Source organism: Limulus polyphemus, unplaced genomic scaffold (genome assembly GCF_000517525.1).
Source record: "Limulus polyphemus unplaced genomic scaffold, Limulus_polyphemus-2.1.2 Scaffold275, whole genome shotgun sequence".
Taxonomy (NCBI): domain Eukaryota; kingdom Metazoa; phylum Arthropoda; class Merostomata; order Xiphosura; family Limulidae; genus Limulus; species Limulus polyphemus.
In genome coordinates, this window is record NW_013665885.1 from 223,985 (window position 1) to 238,110 (window position 14,126).

At 36.5% G+C, this 14,126-nt stretch overlaps 1 protein-coding gene across 3 annotated transcripts in view; it reads right to left on the reverse strand.

The window, feature by feature from the left end:
- Positions 1 to 14,126, reverse strand: part of LOC106456961 (ralA-binding protein 1-like) — a 194,714-nt gene that overhangs the window by 160,422 nt on the left and 20,166 nt on the right. For 2 of the 3 annotated variants that reach the window (XM_013916338.2, XM_022382755.1), the window contains exon 2: positions 10,341 to 10,497. In XM_013916338.2, coding sequence (XP_013771792.1) covers positions 10,341 to 10,431 — 91 coding nt within the window. In that variant the 5' untranslated portion in view covers positions 10,432 to 10,497. Of the gene's footprint in view, positions 1 to 10,340; positions 10,498 to 14,126 lie in introns of those variants that run through there. The other variant, XM_022382754.1, reaches the window with a different exon arrangement.

A 14,126-nucleotide genomic window follows, 5' to 3' on the forward strand; every position in this document is an offset into this window, starting at 1 on the left:
ATATATATATATACACACACACACAAACATAAACATAAAAATTATAAACTTCAAGGAGAGACCTAATCAAGTTCATACGTTAATTATGTTTTTCACATTTTTGACTTTATAGTTTTGTAATGCCAATACTTTGTTACTTTAAAAGAACATAAAACACAGTATTTTTTTAATGCAGTTTTCTATCCTTTATCTATAATGAGGACATATTTACAAAGACGTATGAGCACATCATGAAAAGGAAATACATTTATAAACATATTTACCTTTTTTAATTACATATTAATAAATCTGAAACAGTTTTTTTTATTTTTCCTGCACAAACAATTACAACAACCAACTCTATACTAATTTATAACAGTTTGAAAACTTTTCTAACAATTACAACAACTAGCAGAATTGCTGCTCTATGGGCAGCTGTTTGTGCTAGTAATCACTAATTATAGTATTCATAACGCATTGAAAGAAATGTAGAAAAAGTGAACATTTTCTAAAAAAAGTATTTTTTTCTGGGAAGTACAGCACAGGAAAAGTGTTCAGATTGTGCTCTTTAGTCATATGCAACTCATTGCATCATAATGATTCAATGTACAATGCTCAATACTGATAAAAACTGTAATGTTTTTATATGTTAAAAGTGCTACCTTTCATCGAAAAAATAATTCGTTTTAAGAACTGCATTTTTTAGTATCACATTTAAAAATTACATCAATAAATTTATAATCATATCCTCATGTACAATCCTAGTGAAAGTTGTGGTCTTATTCTGAGGAGAGTACTTATATTTAAAATTGTGTTCTATTATAAAGAAATGGCTGTTGCACATACCATAGTCATTTTTCTAATTGTCTCCATCTTGAATACCCAAAGTGTGAAATTTTTTATGGATTTTTGTTTGCAGTGTCACTCAATAGATGGTGCATGAGTTTAGGTTACATACATAGATACTGACATACACAGTACATTGATTGTAGTAAGATACGCTAAAGTATTTTAATTAAAACTGATTGAACACTGGACCTACAACAGCTAAAAAACAAAAACTAAATAAAAGTCATGATCTAATTCTAAAGATTGTCAACCAAAACTATGATAGGGTTATACTGATTACATCCCACTGCAAAAGTTAACATTTTATTCCCCAAAGTTTCTGTTTCATTATACACTTAAAGGTATCATTACATGTATTACATAGAAGTAAAAATTCTTTATAAAAACATGACAAAAACAAACTGATTTTTGAAAACACAGGATATTGAAAAATAAAGTTAGAATAAAATGTTAAATTTTTTTACTAACTGAACAATGCTTTGTGATTTAGAAGGTTGTTGTAAATAGAAAATCTGTTGATAATGGTTTTTATGGTTATCCTTATGATCAGTAATACAACTGTTATGGTATTCAAAGTGGTGTCTGACAGCCCCTAACCTTGGGTATTCATTTTTAGTTTTAGTTGAAAAACAAACTTATTACTTTTTTGTAGCATTACGAAAGAAAAAATAAAACATAACATGCTTGTAAAAGAGCTAGCTGATTATTACATACAAAAAATAAACAATGCTAATAAATATCAAATGGCAACCAAAACACCATTATTTACTGAAAATCTTAAACAGGAAAAGGATGAAGTTTTAATCATATGACTGTCAAAAGTACCTACTTCTTTATGAAAATGTATTTCCAATAGATACTTAACTCTCTGCACACAGTAGCTATTCCCCATGCAGCTAGTTTCGAGATTTTGTGCAATCTACAAACCTTGAACTATCTCTCACCTAAATCATGTTTTGACATGAACTGCACTAATACATGATGTAATCATCATGTGGCAATAGCCCTCAAACAACAGGAGGAAGACACGTCATTCATGCACAGGAGATCCCAATAAGCACTTGCACTTGACATCATCCTTAGATAAGGCAAGAATAATGTGCACCAGTAGTGGGGAGGAAGGGTGAGAAGATGTACACACATGTAAGTATCTATCAGTAGTACATTTTCAGGTAATGAAAATTTTAACTTCCAAAATGATCCACTAACCTCTGCATACAGTAGTTAGTATCCCGTATTGAGGTGGTGGAGGCACCAGTGCAAAATAGAAAACTTAGATGAGCTTCCTTTGGAGAAGATGTTAAAAAGGGAAAGCCCACCCAATAGTAGGGGTTTACTACATGGAAAACACTCATGGGAGACTGCATCTTTATTAGGCAGGGTATATTCTTCACCCAGATGGAAGTACAAGGGAAGGAGGGCAAAAATAAGCCAATATGTCACCAGGATGGGTGAAAAAATACCAACCAAGCCTTTGTATGCAACAAGTCAAATGAACATAAGGGTAGTGTGGTTGGGGCAGTAATTAAACCATATGATTTGATATGTATTCTACTGTATAATTTACCCACCATGCATGCAAGAACAGGGACTAAAGTGTCTTTCTGTTTGCTGAAGAGAGCATTTTGTACCATTTGGCTAGTCAAAACCTCTGGGAAATTGGCATACAATATAATATGGGGTGACCTGCACTGTTGACATGGAAAATCTCTGCCATACTTCTAATCACATTGTGCTGCTCACTCGGACTCTCTCCAGAGATATTGCATAACTGGAGATGGCCTTTCCAAGTAGACCACTCCAGTAGCCAATAACCAAAAATGGCAAGAGACACCTGTGCTCCACACAAAGACCAGCAGGGATTTGCGTTGGGGAGACTCTGGAGAGGTGCTTGGACCCAATAAGACAGACAAAATCAAAACAAAGGTCTTTTACTGGAGAAAGAACAACAGGTTACCTACTGATTTTTTCACGTAATGGGGTATGAATCCTGGTCCTATGAGTTACTCCATATTTAGAACCATTTCTGCCTATGCTCTTAACCTCTTGGACACAAATCCCACTGGAATTAAGAAGATTCTTATTCCTTATAATGCTATTTTCCAGTTTTCTTTATTTTTCTTTTCCCATATTCAACATGCTGTCTGTCAATTCTTTGAGAGTCTTTGATCTCCCTTGCCTTGAAAGTCCAAGCTGTTTTCAGTAAGCTGTTGATAGATCCACTAGGTATCATTCTTACTTCCACTTCCATAGCAAACAGTCTTGTGCCTCAGCTCTGGCTCTAGATTTCCTTCATGAGTTCATCGTACCTTGCTGGCTTGTACTCATGACTGTCACTCATCCTTGACTCATAGGACCCTGTCAGCTCAATAACTATTATTGTCTTGCTACAACAGCAGTTGTCAGAGGAGAAGATCAAGTCAGGTTTTTGTCCAGTTCTAGCAACTACTTCTGGGTATTCTTTCATATCTCCAAGATCAGCCGCTATCTCCCAATCAATTGCAAATATTCCATTCATTAACAATGTCTGGGGCTTTCTAAAGGCACTCTTTTGGTATCTTCTCGAAAAATTAAACTGGCTGCATTGTAGTTACCTTCTTTTTATTGGCTCTATACTGTACAATTTCCAATGCTGTTTTTAGCTTTTGGAGCACTTGATTATGTCAAGTGTTTGTCTGTCTCCACACAGACTACATTTTGGGTCATTGAAATGCTTTAGTTTCACCAGATTTGCTTTTGTTGGCAATTGGTCAAAGATGGACCTAAATAAAGCTCAGTCACAGGGGTGCCTTATGTCATTCCATAATAGGAATCTTTGTAAGGCCTCTTCCCATATACTCCACTGACCTTGTTGTCGTTGCTAAGCTGCTATCAAAGATTGTTTAGCATCTTCCTCTTGCCCGATATATATATATCCTACCATCATGTCTTCTGCTTTTGTTTTCCAAATCCTAACCCCTGGCAGTCTCTATAAGTGGCACCTATAATTTCTTTCAACTTCAGACCCTCTTCTGTATGGTTACACACCTCCTGACATTCTCACTTCCATTTTCAACTTCAGAAGAGATGTTTTTACACATGGGTCATCTGAGTCTTTAAGCATCATCAGATGTCTGGTCTTGGCAGTCCCGTACTTTTCCACCAGTGATTTCAATGGAAGTCTAAGCTTTGCTTCTCTGCAGTAGAGAGCAACTGCGATAAGACCCAGAGGCAAGCTTAGCCACTTTATAATGAAGCAGTTGATCTTCCTTTTCAAGCTCTCGATTACACTGAGATTGATCTGATAAAAAATCAATAGCTAGAGGAGTTTGGGAATTAGCATAAACTGTAGCTTCCAAACTTTGACTTTTCCTTGCAGCTGTCTTATTGATTATCTCTAACAGTTCTCTGGCTTCTTCCTGTATTTTAAATGAGTAGTCTTACTGCCTCCCAAAGCTCTTGACAGGTTGCTCAGATATTGTTGGCATAGCTTGACCAGCCAAAGAGAACTTCACCTCCTCATTGCCCTTTCCTTTCTTCAATGACAAACTTCTTGATTTGCTCAGCTTGAATTTCATTCTGCTCCAGCTTATCAGAGTGTCAAGACAAGCATGCACCTGGTGGCTTTGCTCCTCACTGTTGCTTATGGCCGTGGTTTCATCTATGAATGCTTTCAGTGATGGGATGTACACACCATTTTCCAGGTAACACTGTCTCATGAAATTCTGTTGCCTTCAGTATCAACTGCACAGCCAGAACAAACAGAATGAGAAAGATTGTACAACCAACTACAATCCATGCCATTGTGAAAGTCTCAGTCATGAAATGTATCTTGAAGTTGCTGAAATAATACTTCAATATGCCGATCATGGGCTCAGGGGTACTGACCCATAGGCATTTGCCAGGTCTGGCCAGATAATATGAAGGTCCAGCCTTTTGTTTTTGCATGCTGAATTGCTTCCCTTATCATGGATACATGTTCTAGACAGTCTGGTATACCAGGAACTCTTCCTTTTTACACAGAAGTGTTAGTGCATCCATTGGCAAGTATATATCTTTTGAGTCATGCAGCTATCCTTTGATATTAAGATGTATATGAGATTAATACTAGAAGTAAAAGAAATTACCCATAATGATGGTGTATGAACTGTAAGATGGTGTCTGGAGAGAAGCATAATCGAGATGGAAATGAAACCACCAGGTAGTGGAAAAGGTCTTGAGCATTGTCTACATTCTAGTCTATAGGATCTTGTCCAAGGGTCGTTAAAAGTTCAAGGTCAGAGAGTGAGTCACGTTGTGGATCTGAAGTGATGTGATATAGCCTGCAAGCATCTCCATCCAGGGAAGAATAGGCAATCCTGATGAGCTTATAAACCCATCTGGTAAGCACAGATGATGAGAGATCCCTGGAGGAATAGGGATCTCATAATAAGAATAAATGTTTGCAAGAACCCAAAAGGGAGCCATGCATATTAACCCTATGGCCTGCAGTTATGCTCTTAAGAGTAAAGGTAACACCCCTCTCGTTACAAAAATAAAACTAGTGGATGAAATTGTTGGAAATTTGATAAAAACATTCCTAAAAGTATGTAGTTTCAGAAAAAATAAAATTTTAACATTTTTTACTATCTCTAATTAAGATTTGTTATTTCATTTAGTTAATTCCATTTGTCCCTGAATAGTTCACCTGCAAGGTGATTTTTATATGGATTATTAAAATACTTTTCCCAATCTTACAGTTTTCCCATTGCATTTCCATAATCTCTAGAACCTCATAAATGAATATCAAAAGTTTTTAAATTAAACCTATCACCCTGGATACCCTTTACTATGCATGACACAAGGTTATAGTGTCTTACATTCAATATTTATGTTATATCAATTAGAATAGCATAAAATCTTAGCTAATAATCCATATTTTAATAGTATACAAGTTTTAAGTTCTTCATTCTTCATGGAAATATTTTTAAAACATCCTGAATTTCTTAGCATGTCATCATCCCTATTTTATCCATCACCCCTCAAAAATGTACAAAATTAAATGTAAAATACTCTCTTTAAAATCATTATTGCTCAAACAAACCATCATTTTTATAGCCTTCAATTTTGTTTTGTTACAGAGCTATCAAATAGAAAATCAGACCCCTCCTGCCACACCCACTTGTCACATCCTCTCTTTCACAATTCGTTGATAGCTCTCTCTTATGTTTCATTATATATTACCTATAACCAATAGAATGTCAAGGTTTTCATCTATCAAATGACGTATTGTATAGCATTGTGTTCTCAACAGATAACCGTCAATTTCATTCGGAGTAGCAACATCGTTTCCTTGGGAAAGTTAACGACTAGCTTGGATGAATTTGTAACGGCTTTTGTCACATATTTAGAAAGCCAGGAAAATTTTTAGAAGTAAGTGAATTTGTCTACCTTTTGCACATTATTAGTCTATATTCTTCGGTTTATTATTTAATTAAATAAAAATTGTTAAGTGCTTTACTATTATCACTAAAACAAATCAGGCTTAACTCTCCTCGACAACTGAGGGCAAGTAAAAAAGAAGATTTGGTAAGTACTTTGTTTCTTGTTTTTCATATTTATTCTTTATTTATTATTATAAAAGTAACTAAAATTAAATATACAGATCTTTTTAAGTTATTTAAGACTAGATTAGGTATAATAAATAATAATTCCCCGAGTGATTTACAAATTATAATGGTGCAGATAGTAGTTAGACATGGTTCAAAGGGCAATAAATCAATAAAATTTAATCATAAATAGATATATATAACGTTATGAACTTAGAGCTACTTAGAATAAACGAATGTAGTTTCATGTTACAATTTTAAGTCATTCTAGAAAGAAAAGAAGGCTAATTTAGGTTTACCTCGATTTTATTTTGGTGGTTATGAGGTCAGTCAAATTGACCAATCCTGTTTTGAGATAGGGTAGAGAAAATAACAAACTATAAGGATTTAGTGAAAAAAAAATGTCTGAAATGCATTTAGGAGGTCTTAGGGATTATACAAAGGAAATTTGAGATTTTTGAGATGATGAAAAGTATTTTTAATTTTAACATGAAAATTACTTTGCACATGGACTATTCAAAACAAATACTCAATATATTCATGGACAAAACTTTATTTTATTTTATTAGAAATACTTCACTAAGAAATATTACTTTTTATACGTGAAAGACTTGTAATATAAACTGAAAGACTGCCAAATTTCTTGAAGATATACCTAATATATAAAGAGTTATAAGTATTAACTTTATATCAACTTTAAAACGAGTACAAAAGGTCATGTGACCCTGTGTTGCGAGAATTAATCATAAGCTACGATTGACATTGGGGAGGAAGGGTGGGATGAGATGTACCTATCAGAAATACATTTTCAGTGTAAGAAAAGTATAACTTTCGACAAGGTACCTTACTTTCTCTCACATGCATAGCTAGAATACCACATTGAATAGGTGGAAGAACCGGTGTGAGGAAGAAAACAGAAGCATTCTTTGAAAGCATTTGAAGGACACCTTAAAGACGGAACCCTCTAACAACAGGATTATACATGGGAGACCACACCACTTCTGTACCAGGTATATTCTTTGCCCAGATGTAAAAAAAGGTGGAACAGATCCAAGCAGAAAATTGTGAGGAGCACATCTCAATTGGAGAGAAAATGATTGTACAGTGATCCTAACCACAATATATAATAATTTCAATGTCCCTGATGAACAGAATGTTGATAAAATAAGGGATGTACCCCAAGGTGTAGAGTGGCTACGGTGTGATGGACTGTATATGGCAAGTCAACTACAATCCAAAACTCAACCCTCAGGAATCAACATCCATGCGAGGGTAAGAAGAAGGATCATACTGTCTTCACCTTAAGTTCCGCTGGCTGGAGGAAGAAATCCAACCACCAATCTGTGAGCAGGGCACATGTGAGCAGAGTGAAATAACATACATATACATCCCACACAAATCAAATGGACCAGAAACAATTCAAACACAGTAACATCCTCAGCATAAAAAAAATCAAAGGGTAGTGAAACAGAAAGAAGCAGAGCAACCAACAAATGCACCCATCATAACACACAACACTAGAGTAGAGTACTCAAGGCAAATTTAGTGAGGGAAAAGGGACACCCTGATCGTTGATTGATTCAGCTCTAAATGAAAAACAACCACTGAGAATTATCATCCATGTGGGGGTAGGATGAAATATCCCAATCAAAGGGGTAAACTGCATTTATGCCAGTACACTATATGTGTGAATTCATTGTGTCAATTGATTCAGCTTTAAGTTAAAGAAATCAACTGCCAGGAACTGACTTCCAAGCAAGAGTAGAATGAAGGATCCCAATCATTATGACAGCACATTCCAAAGCTACAACATATCCACAGACAAACCCATGTAGAAATGGGGCATCCATTTGGAGGACATCTCGTCATGTACAAAAGCAGAAAACCACCACCCTACCCTCAACTCAATAGAGTTTTATTGTTTATATTGTATATCACTCATTCAGGAGAATACCTTCATGGTCCACTACCCCAGCAGCTTGGAACTGGAAAGCGATAAGGACTCTTACTCCACTAGATGTAATAAGGAAGAAGAATGCAGTGGAGAGTCTGGAGGAATATTCACACTGGAGACAGTGCAATGGGTGACCATGAAACCCTATTTTGAAAAACAGACCAAACCTGATTTATTCAATCTAAGGAATGACAGGGATGGGCAGCAATCTCTTTCCACTTTACCATGAAGTCCATGGGTTAGTACAATCAGGAACAGGCATATTTATCAAGCAAAGATATTGTGAGGAATAACCTACAAGTAATTTTGTGGAACACCCCATCTCTAGATTGTGATTGTAATGAACAGTATGAATTTTGTGGCCATGGAAATTATGAAAGTTAAGTCAACAAGGCCTTACAGTGTGGGTTTTAGTACAATTCCAAGCGATTGAAGTATACCTGGACAGGCACCACTCATCACAGAGCAGGATTCTCATCAAAACATGGAAGAGGTTCCTGAAAAATTATATGTAACAACAAAAAAATTACCCATTTACAGTCTCACTGAAGAATGAAGGATGGTAACAGGTGGAAGATGGTACCCATAAGACCATAAAAATATAACACCTTATCTTTCAAAAGTTGGCAGACCATATTTCAAAATGTGTGTGTCCCCAAACTCAAGTCAAGGCCCAAGAAAGGTCAGCTCATTGTACAATCATTCTCCCAGTGAAGTAAAGCAAATAATTCTCCAGTCAAGAACTGCCACCTAAAGCCTATGTAAATGTGCTGATAGAAGATATAACCTCTGGAGTGGTAACAAAGAATTTGCAATTCATAATTCAAAATGAATAACCAAAAATAACTGTGTTGGCAGAAAGAAATACAAATTAGAAAAAATTTGTAATGAAGAATTAAATAACAAAATAATTCCACTTTGGAATAAGTTATAAATATCACTACTGTATAATAATTAGTAAACTTGTTGAAAGAAATTGATAGAAGAAAAAAAACACTTGAAGAGAGCTCTGAACATAAGCACTGCAAAATGAGAAGCAATAGTTAGGTAGAATAGCATAGAGTGAGTCATGAGTCATGTGGGTGTGTGGCACTACTATTGGTGGAGGTCTGTCACATGATAATTTGTGTGCGAGAATCAGGTAAACCATGTGAATCGAGGGGGTGGGTGGGAGTGAAAGCCTTGTGGCATGAGAAAAAATGTTTGCTAATACAGGGCAGCACTAAACGGGAATAGCCATGCATTTGACCAGGAGTAAGGTACCTTGTCAGAATGAACAATTTTAAGTATGGAAAAGCATATTCCATAGGTTAAGTCAATCTTTCTCAAATTTTCTACCCAAGTTCTGAATTATTGTGGTAAGTATAACAATCATGATAATTGTACAACCATGACAGTGCAGTAATTATTTTCATTATCACCCATCACCATGTATAATAATGATCAATTGCTATATACAGGATTACATAAAAGCTTATTGAACAGCCTACCATCCACTTCATACATAAATTTGTAAGAATTATCAATATCTTTATCTAAACTACAATAACTAGGTACAGAGTTATTTTACATCACTCTCCTTATTAGTAACATAAAAATTCATTATAATAAACTTATTTCAAATCTTGACTTATGTGTGTAAAGTACACTGCTACTGCTGAAGCCACAAACATTTTTAACAGATGCTTGAACAAAAACACAAAAGTTCTCATGGATATGAAGATTTTATGCTTTGAGTAACCTGACTGATACTGGATAAGATAAGTTGAGGAACATATGACAAGGTTTATGTGACAAGTAACATGTGAAAAGGTAAATACTAGTCACTTGATAATCAGCTCTAATAAACGTGAACCAAGCAAACAGCATATGAACATATCTTCTGTTCTGGTACAAATGAGATTAAATAAAAAAAATCTTTCCTAGTTGAGTATAACAAAAAAAAAGAAAAATAAGAGATCTTTAAAAAGATATGCACAAAAGTAACTTACAACCACTGTCTCGATCTGGACTCCTCATCATGCCTTCTGAAGCATACAAGCCTGGGAAGTCTTTCTCAACATCAGGACTTTCAAAATCCATATTTCTTTTGTCAGCTATAAACTGTTGCAGTAGCCTATCAAATGTATCATCATTAGCTCATTGTTCCTGCAAGAAAACAAAAATATGAATGAAGTTTATGAAATTAAGAAAAAAACATACCTTGAATTTCTTTTACCTAAATACTGAATTATGCTAGGTTATATTTTGTGGCTTGTTAAATTCATCCACTTATGTAAGAGTTGCAGTCAAAAGAAAACCAACTTTGTTTGTAATGCAGTTGGTCAATGTTATTTGTTGCATCTTTGAAGATGAACAGTAACAGGCAATCAGCCTGATCTTCAGGCTAGAGGACACCTACTTGGACTTGTAATTATTATTAATGATCATACTCGTTTTAAAGATTTAAAAGCTTCACTAAAAGGAGAAAACAGCCAAAAGAAAGAGAACAGTGCTGAGCAAGAGACGAAAGGTGTGGTTAACATTGCTCAGAAACCAGCATCATTGAAACAGATGGGGCTACAACAAAACAGTTGCCTCCCTGGCAGATGACATAAGAAACAACCACAGAAGTATCAAAATGGATCATCACTAAACGACCCAAGAACTGCAACCAAAGATTTCAGCAAGTCCCAAAATCTGCAGACATCTCCAGAATGTCAATAACCAGAGATCACTCCATCAAATACCAGGCCCCAGAGAGAGAGATAAAGTGTCAAGAACTCCCCCCCCCCAACCGAAAAGGACAATTTCAGTGTAAAGATGAAAGATACTTCAGATCATGTTAGAACATGAAACAAGAAAACTTTATCCTGAAAAGATTTATTTTATATTCGTATCATTGCAATCATATTTCACTCAGACTGAAGACTTTCTAAGTTCTCAAGCAAGATTTAAATAGAAATACTTTATGAAAAATACTTCAGATCATGTTAGAACATGAAACAAGAAAACTTTATGCTGAAAAGATTTATTTTTTATTCGTATCATTGCAATCATATTTCACTCAGACTGAAGGCTTTCTAAGTTCTCAAGCAAGATTTAAATAGAAATACTTTATTAAAAATTGGGATTGTTGGTGTACAACAGACTTTTCAAATTTACTAAAATCTTGCCAAATTTCATAATGATAAACATTAAATTCAAAATTATAGTAAATATTAAATCTCACATATGGCATTAGTCCCAAGGACTGACCCTGTGCACTTAGGGTTAAAGGCACTAACAAATGGTTGTTAGAAAATCTGTGACTGCTACTAGCAACTAAATTATTCTTCACACAATAAACTGTAACTGTGTCATAATCTATTATTTAATGTATTACATGTTAATAAATATTTATATATCCTATTCACATGTATAAATTTGCTGTACAATGTTTTCAAACATTTTTGAACATCAAAACACATTTTAAAAATTTTGGTAAAAACTGTGCATTTTTTGAGTCTCTCTCTTGTGAAACTGTCATTTAAGTTGTTTTTGAACCTTGAAACATTATCTTTCTAGGTTGCAAAAGTTAAAAGGGTAATGCAATTGTAAGGTGTTTGAAGAGTACAGGCTATAGATTTTCTATTAGGAAAGTTAAAATTTTCCTAAATGAAATGTATTTCCGACAGGTACTACCCTCCGCTCACAATATTAGCTTTTCTTGTTTTGTGCTGCCCTCTATATGCAAACTTTTTTCAGAAATGCATGCCACAAACCTTCATTCTCCCTCTGTTGGAATGCAAAGTTCCAACACATCTCTCATGCAAATCATCATGCATCACCTCTCCACCAACAGGAGAGCACTACTATCACATAACACATGTGAATCCCTCTACACACCACTACCGAACTATCACTTCGAAGTCTGGCAGAATATGCAAAAACCTGAAGATTGTGGGGAGGACAGGTGGGAATTGTGAGCAGAAGGAAGTACCTATCAGAAATACATTTGCATGTAGGAAAATTATAACTTCCAATAAGGTACTCTTCCTCTGCTCACAAGATTAGCTTGAATCCCACATTGAAATGGAGTAGGGACCAATGCGAGGAATGCACAGGCGTATCTCCCCCGGAAGTGTCCAGAGGACACCCCTGAAATGAGAGTAATAGATCAGATGATCTGAGAAGTTCCACACCACATATGAGCCAGGTATCTCTTCACCAGGAACATCAATGTGACCAGGAGGACCAGACATGGCAGAACATGAAAGGGAGCACATCGGTGTGGGAGAGAATAGTTTAGCAATGTGATCTTATACAGAAATCAGAATCACTCAATCACACGAAGAAAAGTAGGCAAGTGAGCATGTGTCCCATGGTGTAGAGTGGCTAGGGGTGAAGGACCATACTCGGGAAGTCAACTACAACCAAAACTTCACTCGCTGGATACTGATATCCTCACAAGTGTAGGATGAGGATCATACCTTCTTCACCTCAAGTCCCAGAGTCAAGAGGAAACATGACATTTGACTCCTGGAACTCACAGGGTAGCGTACTGCCAGGGATCTGGGAATGTGCCATCTGGAATCCGAGGGAAGTCCATCGCATGAACTCAACCCCCACAACCCTGAAACCAGCCCAAAACAACCTCATCACCCAACGAGGGCAAACCCAGGACAGAAGCAGAAACAGGCCATGTAGACCTTCTGCAACCCACAACACAGTAGACAAGTCAAGAAGGGAAGATGGACAACCCGATTCCTGTGTGAGGACTTAAGTGATTGGTTCATTCTATCTCCAAAACCTCACTCGCTGGGTACTGCCATCCTCACAAGGATAGAATGAGGATCTTACTGTCTTCACCTCAAGTCCCAGAGTCAAGAAAGAAGCTAATATTCATCTCCTGGAACTCACAGGGTAGCCTAATGTTAGGGATTTGGGAATGTGCCATCCAGAATCTGAGGGAAGTTCATTGCATGCACTCAACCCATGCAACTGTGAAACCAGCCTGAAAGGACCCCATGTTGATAACAGCCTCGTCATCCAATGAGGCTGTTATCACCCAAGACAGAAACAGGCCATGTGGAACTTTTGCGACATACAACACAGAAGACAAGTTGAGAGGGGAAGATGAACAACCCGAAACCTATGAGAGGACTTAAGTGATTGGTTCACTTGGTCTCCAAAACCTCACTCACTGGGTATTGATATCTGCACAAGGGTAGGAGGAGAAGGGCACCCAATTGTAGGGGTGAACTGCATTTGGGCATTTGAGCTCCAGGAAATAGTCACTCATCCGGAGGATCTTGTAACTCCCTCTACACTGGCCGAACACTGCCCTACTCTGAACTGAATGGTTATAGCCATATTCGTGGAACCCATCCAGCAGGTTGCCTCCATGGTCAACCACTCCAGTGGCTAGGAATTGGTAAGTGGTAAGGACTCCCATACTCCACTGGAAGAAAGGGGGGAAGTGCAGTAGAGAGTCCAGAGAGACTATAACAGCCGAAACAGTGCAATGGGTGATCACAAAAACCCTATTTTGAAAAGCAGACCACACCAATTTGTTCAATCTAGGCATGGCAGGGATGGGCAGCAATCCCCTTCTGCTTTACCCATGCTGTCCATGAGTGGTATGGTACAGGACAGACATATTATAGCATAATTTTCACAAGGAATTTACACTCTAGTGATCTTGTGAAACATCCCATCTCAAGGGTGAGTGTACATAGCCATGAAAAATGTATAAGAATCAACATGACTTTCAGTGCGGATTTGATATCAAAGATGTCTGGCAATAGTTATAGCCA